General features: G+C 36.9%; 1 protein-coding gene across 7 annotated transcripts in view; it reads right to left on the bottom strand.

Annotated features, from left to right (window-relative positions):
- The window catches only part of MAP7 (microtubule associated protein 7), a 180,219-nt gene that overhangs the window by 33,531 nt on the left and 131,685 nt on the right, over positions 1-15,003 (bottom strand). For 5 of the 7 annotated variants that reach the window (XM_012739443.3, XM_012739444.3, XM_012739436.3 and 2 more), the window contains 3 exons: positions 7,277-7,440; positions 6,315-6,432; positions 2,600-2,710 (listed from right to left, as the gene is read on the bottom strand). In XM_012739443.3, coding sequence (XP_012594897.1) covers positions 2,600-2,710; positions 6,315-6,432; positions 7,277-7,440 — 393 coding nt within the window. The remainder of the gene's footprint in view (positions 1-2,599; positions 2,711-6,314; positions 6,433-7,276; positions 7,441-15,003) is intronic. The other 2 variants (XM_076002926.1, XM_012739446.3) reach the window with 1 other exon arrangement.

The following is a 15,003-nucleotide window of genomic DNA, read 5'->3' as shown; positions in this document are numbered from 1 at the left end:
TTCATTAGATTTATTAGAAGAGTCTTTGTGGTTAAGACATTAATAAAAAAGACCTGTTATAAAAACTACTGCAATAGTTACGGTTGGTGGAAAGCACCATAGGATCAGTACTAGCATAAACTATAGTATGGCAATGTGTAACAGCAGAATATAACACAATCTAAAATTAGAATACATTCACAGGATAAAGTCAATGGGGAAAAAGTGATTAGATAAATTGAAAATTTTCAATAGCTAAAAAAGGGAAGAAAGGAAAGAAAGATGAATGTTTCCTTAGAAAAACTGTAGGATGACTATGGCTTACAACTGCAGAGATGAGTTATCATAGAAAAGATAAGTCCCTTTTCTTTACTCCATTAAGAAGTTCAATTACTTTATTTCCACGAGTTGTTAAAAAATCGACCAAAGAACTTGTCTCAAATGAAGATCATTGAAAAACCACTTTAACTTGCGTGTAAAGCAAATCCGAAGAGATTTGTTTTATAGCTCTTGATACTATGATGAAAGATTTTGCTAGGAGAAGCATGTTTTCATTTCTTTTACCTTCATAACCAGGAGTTTGAGACCAGCCTGGGCAGGAGAGAGAGAGAGAGAGAGAGAGAGAGAGAGAGAGAGAGAGAGAGAGAGAGATCCCTACTCTAAGCAAAAAAAATTGCTTCCTGGACCATATGGGAGCCTCCTCCCAGCAACTCCCAAATTTAGTGCTCTCCCTCCTGTCCTGTTAGTTCAGCTTAGTATTCAGCTTTCTAGGTCTGCACTAAGATTCAAGGGGCAGTTTTCTGGCCCAAGCTATGAAATGGTTACTGAACTTCCCTTGACACTGATATCCTATGTCCTATCTCTCTACTTTTAACCTTACCCCGCAAAAAAATGTACAGAGTAAATCAAAGAAAGGACACCTGTTCAGGTAAGAACTGAGGACGTGGTGTGGCAACCGCATGGGCGAGGAGCTGGAGATGGCTGTTCTAGCTGCCTCCTGCAACAATTAGCCTATAGGACATTAAGTCAGGCTCTAGACTTCTTAGGGGCTCTATCACCCCAACTAAAGTAGATGATCCACCCAACAGATCTTTCTCAGTTCTAGGACTCTATTTTCACAAGAGCAGCGAATTATATACAATCATACAGGGTGCATAAAACATCTTATTTCTAATTAATACAGAAAATTCAGCATGGTCATTCCACAGAAGTGTGGATGGGAGATTGCCTGGTTTATTGTCCAGCTCCTCACACACATCCTTACCCTAATTTCAGCTATGGGGCTGTAGGAGACAGTGAGCAATGTTTAACTTTAAAGTACCTTAAAACTCTCATTGCAGTTTGTCTCAGACCCAGGTTCACAAAAGTATGAAATTAAAGTGTTTAATAAGTGACCAGTTCCAAAGAAAAGACGAAGAAACAACTGTTAAGAGCAGCATTCACACACTATATTTTGTATGAGGGACTAGGTTTGAAAATAAAGGATATTTATGAAATGAATTTTAATTCATAATACTTATGAAAGGTCCCTAATTTGACTAATATTAATGATCAAGGCAAATTAGGTTAAAAAACACAGGAATGGTTTTGGTTTAAAGGCAAGAATAGGAAGTTATTCAAACATTGACTGCTTTAAGAGATTAGTTATAAAATAACATCAATACTTACATAATATTGTACATTACAATGACATAACTTTTATATAATACAAAATATACATACACACATATAGAACATGCACACATTACATTCCTTTTAAAGATTATAAACACTGAAACTTTCCCAGTTTCTTAATAAAGTACTCAAAGTAACCACAATTTGTTACTTTTAAAGAGTGTTTTTATATTGCACAATAACTCTTTGGTTTTATTTAAAAATCATCTTAGTTATGTAAAACAAGTAGCTTATCTTAAAAGCTTGATTTTTCCTTCTATGGAATATGTAAAATAAAACTTTATAAATAATTCGACATTCATGTACTGTAAATCCATGAGATGAATAAAACTCAAAGTTCAAATAGGATGTTAACTCGAGGACTATGAATACTGAATGTTTCAGGAGGCTGTCATGACAGTGATATTCTTGAAGTTAGGCCAAATCCCTCAAGAGTAAATGAATGGACACCAAAAAACCAATAGCACACATAAGAAACGCAGTAAGAAATGTTTGGTTAAGTGAGAAATTGGCAAAATGAAATCTACCAACATGAATCACTTTAAAATTTTTAGAAAGTCAGAGCCTGGAATTTCCAAAGTACAGATGAAAAGCCAAAGACAATATGATTGAAGTAAAGAAATGTTCATAACAAAGATTATATGTATTTTGGTGGATAAGTGGGTGATTTCTGGAGCTGTAAACTCATTTACTAAAAGTCGAGAGAAGCACCGCTTTCATCACTGCTAAATGCAATCATTCAGCCAAGTTCTAAAATGAGAAATGTTCTTGTCGCAAGGAAAATGCTGCTCAGCCGTTTATTGCTTTTTTACTCTGAAGTTTTTTTCTTCCTATTTAAGAAACGTAGGGAAAGCAACTTCAGATGCTTATTTTTATCTGTAAACATCCAGAAAAAAAAGCATTAAGTAAATAACAGAACACTTTTTTGTTTTCCTTTTGACTGTACCTCTATCTGGAGAATTTAGTAAAGTTGCAGATGAGGAGGAGAGCCGCTTGCTAATGACGGGATCAACATGTTTCGAAAGATTCATGGTGGAAACTGACCGCCTGTCTGGATCTAAAACAAATGGAGATAATGCTAATTGACAGCCAGCATGCAGGATTGCCATTTCCCAGATCACTGATGGAAGGAAAAACTAGCATTGGATGCTTTCAGCTCTATTTCTAGATCTGTCATAATAACTCAGTTTTCTAAGTGGACATTTCAAAGGTAACTTAAAGGCTAGAAATAAAATTCATTTTTCTTATAGGATAAAATAAATATTCAGCTCACCAGTTTGTCAGTCGTAGAAATTCAAGGATACTGTTATAATACAAGCGTATGAAGACAGAAGGAAGGCCACTGAAGGGCTTCTAAAATAGTGCAAGCAAAAGAGGGCCATGAAAGTGAATGCCTTTTTGATTTCCAAAAGCAGGAACAATGGGGTAAGTGCTGGTAAGACAGAAAGCAAACACTGGTGTACAAAGAACACCAAGTTCTGTGTAATTGCTGCGACTATGCTTGTAGTGTCATTTTATTGAAGGCATTAAAGTTCATTATAGGAGAATAAAAAAAAACACAAGAAAAAGAAACATTCTAAATGTGGAAAGGATGGCCACTATAATCTTTTTTTTTTAAGCCTACTAATAACTACATCTATGAGTTTAGTGTGACTACAAATATAGAATCAGTATACAAAGTTGCCCAACAAAACTGATAGCAATATAAATAAAATAAGAATTCTAAGTACATGAACAATATTATTGCTTATCCTGCAATTATCCTGTAGTCAAAAATTCTAATTTTAGAATTCTTAAAGTTCAAATCAAAAGGGAAATAACCATATAAAAGGCAAAAAATAGCAGTTTGCTGTTGGTACAGTGGAATCAAGTTGTAATCATGCCCATTGGCACATAGCATGTTCCCTGAATAAAACTACATAAAATGTATAAAAATATCATTATTATATTTATCTAGGAGCCAGGTGTATATTCTGATCTATAATAGCCAAAGTTAAAGGGATTTGGCTATATTTTGTTTCATTTTCCTTGGTGGTAGATTTCAAAACTCGGTTTCCATTGGTCTAACTAACCTTCGCAGTAAAAATTTTGCAGTGAACTTTTTCCATGGAATAACCATTTCTGACTATTTATGGCACAATGGTGATATGGAAGTATTCTACAAGATCAGACATTTCTATCATCTATGGGGATTCATTTTTATGGTTGAAGCAATTTTATTATTGAAAAAAAAACCACACGATTTCTGTGGCTCATATTTGGGGCTCTTAGGGCAATCCTAACATAAGGAAAAGATTTAGGGCAAATCATCAAAAGGTGCATCTTATTGCTGAAATGTGAGGAGAGAACACAAGGAGGACAACAAATGTCCTTTTCAAGTGATTTTATAACAATACATTTTCTGATATTGCTTTATATGTTAAGATTTAGTTGGGGAAAATTGTGTACACATAGAGGCCTACCTCAGGCAGATTCTCAATGGATTAAAAAACAGTTCTGCTTCAGAGTAAAGTAGAAAAAAATAAGCTAAACTAGGTCTTTCCATCCTAAAAATATCATGAATAATAAAACCTCTAAATCTGTCATAGATGGTCAAAATTATGGAAGTATACCATGAATTTGTTCTATTACTTAATATATGAAACAATTTTTATTAATTTCTTTTCTCACTGAACAAATTTATAAAAGGATTTATTAAGAATATGTTTTAAAAGTATAAAGTTTTACAGACCAGTTGTACTTGATATTAGCTAGCAGTTAGACATTAATTTTAACATAGACCATGTGTAGGATCTGCTGGCCAGCAAACATTGACTAAATACCCGTCATGCAGCAGGTGTTGTTGTATTTGAAATGAATGAGACTTGGTTGCTGCTCTCAAGATCACAGATCATTTTCTGATCTTTGAGAAAGTTCTAATTTAAGTCTGTCTGAAAGTAATCCTAATTAATTTCAGACAGACTTTTCTGTTCCAGTATAGGAGCAATTTGCTCTAATTCACAGATCTTATTAAAATGGATTTTATCCAACAGCTCACAAATGCAACAATGGTTTCTCTCGTTCTGAGTGGCAGTAATATAGGTCACATATTAAAACTCTGAGTATGGAAGCAAAGAATTAAGGCTAAGCCTCTTTATCTTCCTTCAAATATGTCTGGCAATCTGTAACAGAGTATATTTCTGCCATATACATATAAAGCATGAAGTAAAAGAAAAAATGTTTATAAAAATATACATCCTGACAGCTTTTCTGCGTAGAATGTATACACACTATCCCTACAATGAAACATCACACTTAAATGACCACAGATTTGATATGGGCCCTACCAACGACCACTGGGTTGTGAAGAGCCAAGCGGGGAAAAAAACTTTGAAAAAAAACTTTGGTTCAGCGTTTCAGGAAAGTAAGTTGTGGTGATATTCTTTAGATTTTTTTTTTTTTTTAAATAAAGGGGTTATAAAAGATATATGGAATGTTAGGCATGAAAGAGAACAGAGCAAACAAATAAAAATCCATAGTTATTTAGGTTTAAACTAAAAGTGGCTATAGCGGTATTGATTGGGGGAGGGGGTGGGGACTAAATTGGATGTACTTTGATCCCAGGTAGTTTTTTAGTGAAAACACATTTTTTAAATAGGTTTTTATCCAAAATGATCATTTAAAGAGAAAGCAAATGTGCCATGTGTAATTATTTCAATACCTTTAAGTCACCTGAGTCATATTGTCACACTTAAGAAACACTGTGCCAATCTCAGATCTAGGTCTATGCAACAGGATATTAAGCATGCAGTATGACTAAGGTGGTGATGGTTCAGCTATGGATGAATTGGCCCTATGTCTGAGGTGCTAGCTACAGGTCAGGCAATCAGCAATCACAAGGATATCTGTACCAGATTTTCTAGTACCACCAAAAGTTGTGCAGTGGTGGTCCAGGCCTGCTAAATCGAGAAAGGTGAATGATGATTCAACAAAACCACCTGGGGACAGAATGTAAGACAATGATTTTTCAAAGCAAATTAAAAAAATAAAAGAGTTATTAGACTCACACAAATGAAAAAGAACTGACACACTATGTAAAATTCAAGGTGTATTGAATTTACAGTACAAAAATAAAACCTTCCTGTAAGTCCAAATTTCAGTATGATTTTTATGTCCATTCAAGAAGGAAACAGCTCAGACATCTGCTACTATTTCTAGCTTACTAAACCTGCACATTTTCTTACAGAGCATTAGTGTTGCAAATACGTTAGGGTCAGGATATATAAGCTCATAGTATTGATTTTGATCAGTCAATAGAACTGGTTCTTCCACAGAAAAAGATAAAACTGGTTAACTTATTCCATAATCTTGAAACTTTTATGCCAATGAATGACTACAATAACAGTGTTGAAACTAGCATGTTTATTTAGAAATATCGCATAGATTGCTCTCTTTAAGGAATTTCTAACACATAAGAGGCCTGTGTTAAAGGAAAGCGAGAACCTTATCTTCTTACCTCCATCACCCTCTTATCCTCAAATGGTAGAAGCATCACTTAATTGTAGTTTAATAATTTCGGTAGGATTTTTGTTTTGGAAACATAGATTTAGAAAAAAGATGGGAAATGCATTTTGCTTCTAGGAAAAAAAAAAAGACTGATTTTGAAAGTGGTTGCTGTTTACCTGCACTGTGGATGCCGGGGCTCCCATGGAGAGAGCCTCCCCACGACCACCGGTTATGCTTCTGCCTTGGCTTCTGGCTCCTTTCCATCGTACGCCGCACGACAGCTTCATGGCGTTCCTGAAACGGAAGAGAGGAGCTGATGATCACTTTCAGTTTGGCTGTTTGAAGTGTCTTCAACTTAGGACAGAGTGGAGTGAGGGGTACTAATTAAATTTCCACCCTACTACTCCTAATCTATTTCCTAACTTCTACACCTTATCTTAAGGTGGGAATATCAATCTGAGAGGGTTACTGAAATCATTAGGTCCCAGTTCATAAAACCTTGGGTGTACAATAGGCACTCAAATAAATGACCCTCACTATTGGAGTGTGATGCTTTCATCCACACACACAAGCACTGTAGTGCGGGTCTTAGCTTAAACTGATGCTGAACACGTATGGTACCATATTTAATTAAAAAATAAAGCTCAGAATCTGAGGATGTGGGTAATCCTGACCTGATGACTTATTGAGTTATATGACCTGGTATAACTTACCTGTTCTGAGTCTAAACTTCCATTTTTACAGAAACTAATACATATTTATAATACTTACTCAAGAGCTGGATAAGGGTTAAAGGAGATAATCTATGTGAAAATGTTTACAAATGGTAAAGCCCTATGGAAACCCAATTATTTGCAGTGGTCTTTATACTTCAATATAGATGAACTGAACATTAATAAGTCAGTCACAGGTTTAGACCAGAGAGCTGGGCTTTTAAAGTTTCTGTGGCAATAATAATCATCAGCCCATTGTCTACCTGACTCCCGTACTCCAAGCTCCCGAGAAACCGTGGCATCTGCAAAGCTGATGACTCTGACACTGTTTTGCTGTGCACCATGGCATCTGAACGGGCAGTCGCACAGGAAGTCTGCTGCACTTCCCAAGGAGAGCCCCATACCCTTCGCGGAGGGTGGCTCACCTTGTCCTCCTCGAGTCTCTGCCTCCGCTTCTCCTCCACAGCCGCCCTCCTCCGCTCCTCCTTCAGCCTCTGCTCCTCCAACCTCTTCTTCCGCTCTTCCAGGTGCTTTTCATAGTGCTGCCGGGCACGCTCTTCTCTTTCTAACCAGACTATTTCTCTTGCAGCTTTAGGGAGGAGAAAAAGCAGCAGATCAAACACAGGCAGGTTAAAACGTGAATAGTTAGGGCTGTATTGAGTGGTTCACGTTTAACAAAAACAGGTTCTTTGGTTTTACATTAACCAAGCATGGCCTTTGCTTTCCTCAAATTTCCAGGAAGAAAGTACTACTGTTAATTTTTAGCATAAGTTAATATGCTAACAATGAGCTTGAAGGAGATACACTGAATTCTACTCTTTGGGAATCCATATAGCATTCTGGTTTGGGGTGGGGAACCTGTGGCCTTGGGGCCACATGTGGCCTTCTGGATCCTTGAGTGGCCTTTTGACTGAATCCAAATTTTACAGAACAAATCCTTTTAATAAAGGGATTTGATATGTGAAGTTTGTATTCGGTCAAGGGGCTGCACTTAGGGATCATCAGAATAAGGCATAAATCACATGCTTTGGTCTCAATCCTTATATTGATATAGTGCCTTCAAAAATCAACAGTGCCACCTGTCCCTCTCTTTTTTTTTTCTCTCTCTTCTTTTTTTAGTTTCAAAAGACAGTTTGCCAATCATGTGCCTCTCTTTTTAAACAAGGTAATATCCTCCAGTCTATGATTACATGTCTTTGAATATAGCATTGGTTCTCTGTAGGTATTAAAAGGATTTGGATGAAAATAATTAGCTGATAAATGATGTATTAAGTGACTCACAAGTATATCACACTGAGTCAGCTAAGGCAGCAGTCCCCAACATTTTTGGCACCAGGGACCAGTTTCATGGAAGACAATTTTTCCATGGATGAGGGAGGGTGGGGGAAGGGGTGGTTTTAGGATGATTCAAGTGCATTACATTTATTATGCCGTCAAACCTCTCTGCTAATGATAATCTGTATTTGCAGTTGCTCCCCAGTGCCTAGCATCACTGCCTCAGCTCCACCTCAGATCATCAGGCATTAGATTGTTATAAGGGGTGTTCAACCTCACATGCACAGTTTACAGTAGGGTTTGAGTTCCCATGAGAATCTAATGCCTCCGCTGAGCTGACAGGAGGCAGAGCTCAGGCGGTGATGTGAGCAATGGGGAGCAGCTACAAATTCAGGTGAAGCTTCTCTGGCTTGCCCACTGCTCACCTCATACTGTGTGGCCTGGTTCCTAACAGACCACAGGCCGGTACCAGTCTGTGGCCCAGGAGGTTGGGGACTGCAGAGCTAAGACATGGGAGGGACCTAATAAGCAGGTGACCTTGTCTCTGAGGACCTCACAATCTAGTTAAGACTCAACCAATCAAAAGCTGGATGAAATATTGTTCAACAATGGGATATTTCTTTTCTTTTTTATATTATACAGGTTCCTTCCTCATTTTAGGGGAAAATATTCCCCACAGCAATGGACACGCTTGATGCTCTTACTCGAGGGGGTAGGGGGGCATGGACAATATATGTAACCTTAACACTTGTACCCCCATAATATGCTAAAAAAATTTTAAAAATGAAGAAAAAAATAAATAAAAAAAGAAAATATTCCCCACAAAGCTATTTTCTTTAGTATGATGCTTCCTTCAGCCTGATAACTAAAAACTTTGATGAGTTATTAACACTGTAGGCAAGTGTCCAAACAAAAATTAGAGTGCGGGCCGGGCGCTGTGGCTCACGCCTGTAATCCTAGCTCTTGGGAGGCCGAGGCGGGCGGATTGCTCAAGGTCAGGAGTTCAAAACCAGCCTGAGCAAGAGCGAGACCCCGTCTCTACTATAAACAGAAAGAAATTAATTGGCCAACTGATATATATATAAAAAAAAAATTAGCCGGGCATGGTGGCACATGCCTGTAGTCCCAGCTACTCGGGAGGCTGAGGCAGAAGGATCGCTTGAGCCCAGGAGTTTGAGGTTGCTGTGAGCTAGGCTGACGCCACGGCACTCACTCTAGCCTGGACAACAAAAGTGAGACTCTGTCTCAAAAAAAAAAAAAAAAAAAAAAAAATTAGAGTGTAAATCTTGAGGACACTGCATGCTATAGAAATTAAAATGTTACTTTTTAAGAGAAAAAATAGAAATTCAGAGCATTTTAGTTTCCTCTACATGTTTAATATTAAAGACTCTGCATTTCCAACACTATTAAATCTTTCCAAAGTTAGTAATGTGAGGATACCAATCTACTGAAAGGGATCTGAACTGACTTTAGTGGAAAGAAAAGGATGAGGACAAATTCAAGATGAGCTTGTCCCTCTGACATCATTCAAGGTGGCGTGTGGAGAGAACTGGGATCAGTTCTCCCAGCAGCTCAGCCAACAGGTGCTGAGACCTTGCACGTGTCCATTTGGATTTCAGTTTCCTCTTGCCTAAAATGAGGACACTGGTTTTCAAGGTTCCTCCCAATTTTAAAAGCCCATTTTCCTAAAGAAATTCTCAGGCTCAAGTTAAATATTTACTTCAAGAAAAAACACATGGTATATGCTCAGTAAATATTTACTGAATGAAAAAAAAAAATAGACTCTCTTTGAACACACCTTAAAAGTTAACAGAGAACATAATTCTGATGCTTGATGATACATTTTGATTATACACATTCATGCGCATAATCAATACCTTTTGGATTTTCTGCATGGCAGGCATTAAATACATGTTTTAATTCATTTAAAAAGGTGGATTTACAGTAACAGATTTTGCCAAAGTTTAAACAGCACAAAATATTAAAAGGTAAAATGACCATTTCCTCTAACCTTAGACCCTCTTATTAATATATTCCACTTCCATCTTTTTGACAAATGTGCAATTTAGACCATGTATACTGTACCTAGTATACCTATTATTCTGCATTTGTTTTTCACTTAAATCTATTTTAGAGATCTTTCTATATCAACACATGAAACATGAATCTAATAATCTTTTTAATGTCTATATAGTATTCCACCATCTACTACCTTATTTTATATAACCAATAGGTTATCTAAGTCATTAGATAATCAATAATAGATAATCAACAGATTATCTAAGATAATCAATAGGTTATCTAAGTCATCTCTAGTAGTTTACTAATTCAGACCTTGAGCGACATCACTGTACTAACATATACCTCCATGCAGGTGTAAGCATATCTGTGAAGATGTAGAATAGCTGAATGAAAGGGACTATACATTTAAAATGTTGACAGATATTGTCATTCTGTCCTTTGTGGAGATCATAACAATTTATACAACTACCAACAAATGTTATGATGGTTATAGGCAGAAAAATGAAACAGATATGTACCCTGAGGCCTGCAGATATACAATATGATAAATCTTTAACTCTTAGCCTTGAAACTACATAGTCTTTTGAGTTTTATATCCCATTTTGAGGAAAATTTCAGACTGTCTGAGGACATTTATGAAGATTATATATTCCTTTCCTATAAAAGGTCCAGAAGCTAACAAGACAAAATAAGAAATAAAGATATTTATAAAATATTAAACTGGTATGATAAATTTGTGAAATAAGAATACACAGATTGATTTTTCTTAAATAATGTTCTCATCAGGCTTTTTTTTCTCATAAATATTCGAGATTCTATTTCTTCATTAAATTTAAACTTCCCTAATTTTCAAAGTCCTATTTGGCCTTAATGTCCTTATTTTGATTTCTTCCCCAATACTCTCCAAAAATAGCTTCTTCATTCTAAATAGTCCATTTTTCATATGCCTATTGGCCATTTGTATGTCTTCTCTTGAGAAATGTCTATTCAGATCATTTGCCCATTTTTAAAATTGTATTTATTTATTTATTTTTTTTTGCTATTGAGTTGAGCTCCTTATATGTTCTGGTCATTAATCCTTTGTTGGCTAGTTTGCAAATATTTTTCTCATATTCTGTAGGTTGGCTCTTCACTCTGTTGATTGTTTCTTTTGCTGTGAAGAAGCTTTTTTAGCTCAATGCAATCCCATTTGCCTCTTTTTGCTTTTGTTGACTATGCTTTTGAGGTTTACCCAAAAAAACTCTTTGCCTAGACCAATGTCCTGAAATATTTCTCCAATTTTTTTCTTCTAGCAGTTTCAGTTTCATGTCTTACATTTAAGTCTTTAATCCATTTTGAGTTGATTTTTGTATATGGTAAGAGAAGGGTCTAGCTTCATTTTCCTGTGTATGGATGTCCGGTTTTCCCAGCACCATTTATTGAAGAGACTTTCTTTTCTCCACTGTATGTTCTTGGCACCTTTGTTGAAGATAAGTTCACTATAGATGTGTGGATTTATTTCCGGGTTCTTTATTCTGTTCCATTGGTCTATGTGTCTGTTTTTATGCCAGTGCCAGGCTGCTTTGGTTACTACAGTTCTGTAGTATAATTTGAAGTCAAGTAATGTGATTCTTCCATGTTTCTTTTTATTGCCTATTGCTATGTCTAGTAATTTTTTTTTTTCCACTCTCCATAGTACCTTTCACAACTTGTACATATCCAAGGGTCTTAATAAATACTTTCTGGATTCACTGGGAACTACTTCCTGATTAATTCACCCATAACTGTATGGTCTTGGGCAAATTATTTAACCTCCCTATGTCTCAGTTCTGTCAGGGTAAGCTATAAGTTAAAACTTCCCCACAAAAGTAAAAACGTCTTCCTCATAGTTTTACTTTGAGAATTAAAAGAATAATTAGACTTAAGGTAGAACAGATTTTTATACTTGGTAAATCTTAGCTATTATTCACTCCTTTGTCATTATCATAATTTCAATTCAGAAAGTTAAAGGTAGTTCTTATGGCTGTGCTATAAATCATGACAGGGCCAGATATTAATATAATAATAATTAGTTTTACCCCAAATAATCTTCTGAAGGAAGAATGTTTCTTCATTCATCAAATTTATATTGAGTTCTGCTTCTCTTTTCTACCAGGAAGTACAGATCCTAATACAGTGTGTTCTTCATACAACTGTCTATAAACAGTCACACAGCAAATAGGCAAACAATGTTGAAATAGCAAACATTTCAACATCGTGGGGCCGGGTGTGGCGGCTCCAGCCTGTAATCCTAGCACTCTGGGAGGCTGAGGTGGGATGATTGCTTGAGCTCAGGAGTTTGAGACCATGCTGAGCAAGAGCGAGACCTCATCTCTACTAAAAATAGAAAAATTAGCCAGGTATGGTGGTGCACGCCTGTAGTCCCAGCTACTAGGGAGGCTGAGGCAGCAGGATGGCTTGAGCGCAGGAGTTTAAGGTTGCTGTGAGCTTTGATGATGCCAGTGCATTCTACCCAGGGAGACAGAGTAAGACTCTGCCTCAAAAAAAGAAAAATAAATGACTCTATTATTATTGCAGGGCATGCTGGTAAGTGCTACGGTTATTACTAAGCATAGGTTACATGATCTTTTAAATTGAAGGATAACACAGAAAATATTTCAATATTTTAATAAGAATTGAAAGTTAATTTATTCTAAGAGTTTTAGTACTTTAAAAGATTCCCGACCGGGCAAGGTGGCTCACGCCTATAATCCTAGCACTCTGGGAGGCCGAGGTGAGGATTGCTCAAGGTCAGGAGTTCAAAATCAGCCTGAGCAAGAGAGAGTCCCCATCTCTACTAAAAATAGAAAGAAATTAATTGGCCAACTAAAAATATATAGAAAAAACTAGCCGGGCATGCTGGTGCATGCCTGTAGTTTCAGCTACTCGGGAGGTTAAGACAGGAGGATCGCTTAACCCCAGGAGTTTGAGGTTGCTGTGAGCTAGGCTGATGGCACGGTATTCTAGCCTGGGCAACAGAGATTCCCTATAGACAATAGATAATGTCAAGGTTGTATGTTTTCTCATTAAGCAATGAGAATTTTGAACACATGAAAAAATTCAGCAACTGCTGTGGACCTAATTGTGTTTCCCTTTTTCCTACCCTCTGTCCAAATTCATATACTGAAGCCCTAACCTCCAATGAGACTGTATTTAGAGATAGGGCCTTTAGTAGATAATTAAGATTAAATGAGGTCATCAGGGTGGGATCCTAATCTAAGAGACTCAGAGGAAAGACCATATGAGGACAAAATGGCCCTCTGCAAGCCAGAAAGATAGCCCTCACCAGAAATTGAAACAAACCTTGGTATCTTGGACTTCACAGCCTTCAGAACTGAGAAAAAAATAACTTTCTGTTATTTAAGCCACCCAGTCTAGAATATCTCATTATAGCATCTCTACAAGACTAATACAACTCATTCAAAACAAATGGGACCTGATCAAATTAAAAAGCTTCTGCACAGCCAAAGAAACTGTCAAGAGAGCAAACAGACAACCCACAGAATGGGAGAAAATTTTCACAAGCTACACATCCAATAAAGGGCTGATAACTAGAATCTATTTAGAACTCAGGAAAATCAGCTAGAAAAAAATCAAACAACCCTATCAACAAATGGGCGAAGGACATGAACAGAAACTTTTCAAAAGAAGACAGAATAATGGCCAACAAACATGAAAAAATGCTCAACATCTCTAATCATCAGGGAAATGCAAATCAAAACCACAATGAGATATCACTTAACTCCAGTGAGAATGGCCTTTATCACAAAGTCCCCAAACAATAAATGCTAGTGTGGATGCGGAGAGATAGGAACACTCCTACACTGCTGGTGGGACTACAAACGAGTTCAACCTCTGTGGAAAGCAATATGGAGATACTTCAAAGCGATACAAGTAGATCTACCATTTGATCCAGCAATTCCACTACTGGGCATCTACCCAAAAGATCAAAAGTCACTTTGTGAAAAAGACACCTGCACTCAAATGTTTATAGCAGCACAATTCGCAATTGCAAAGCTGTGGAATCAACCCAAGTGTCCATCAATTCATGAGTGGATTAATAAAATGTGGTATATGTATACCATGGAGTACTACTCAGCTTTAAGAAACAATGGTGATATAGCACCTCTTGTATATTCCTGGATAGAGCTGGAACCCATTCTACTAAGTGAAGTATGTCAAGAATGGAAAAACAAGAACCACATGTACTCACCAGCAAATTGGTACTAACAGATCAACACTTAAGTGGACATATAGGAACAACACTTATTGGGTGTCGGGCAGGTGGGAGGGGGGAGGAGGGGATGGGTATATACAAACACAATGAGTAAGAGGTGCAATGTTTGGGGGATGGACACACTTGAAGCTCTGACTTGAGGGGGTAGGGGGTATGGGTAATATACGTAACCTTAACACTTGTACCCCCATAATATAATAAGATAAAAAAAGAATAGTAGGTCTGAAAAAGGAATTGTAATGATTATTTTACTCTTCTAGAGTTATAATTTATTATTGGTCTATAGGATCATATTATAAAATGAAATGAAACCCACTATAGTCCCTGAAATACTACCAGGCATCCTCAAACTACGGCCCACGGGCCACACGTGGGTTTTTTTGCCCGTTTGTTTTACTTCAAAATAAGGTATGTGCAGTGTGTATAGGAATTTGTTCATAGTTTTTTTAAAACTATAGTCCGGCCCTCCAACAGTCTGAGGGACCATGAACTGGCCCCCTGTTTAAAAAGTTTGAGGACCCCTGTACTAGACATCAACAAGTCAGTTCCATCCCTGAGCTGACACCAAGATATTTTAATGATCCTATAATAATAGGGGAA

The sequence above is a fragment of the Microcebus murinus genome, chromosome 5, assembly GCF_040939455.1.
Source record: "Microcebus murinus isolate Inina chromosome 5, M.murinus_Inina_mat1.0, whole genome shotgun sequence".
Lineage (NCBI taxonomy): Eukaryota > Metazoa > Chordata > Mammalia > Primates > Cheirogaleidae > Microcebus > Microcebus murinus.
The sequence above is the reverse complement of the archived record's forward strand: the minus strand, read 5'-3'. Positions and strand labels throughout refer to the sequence as shown.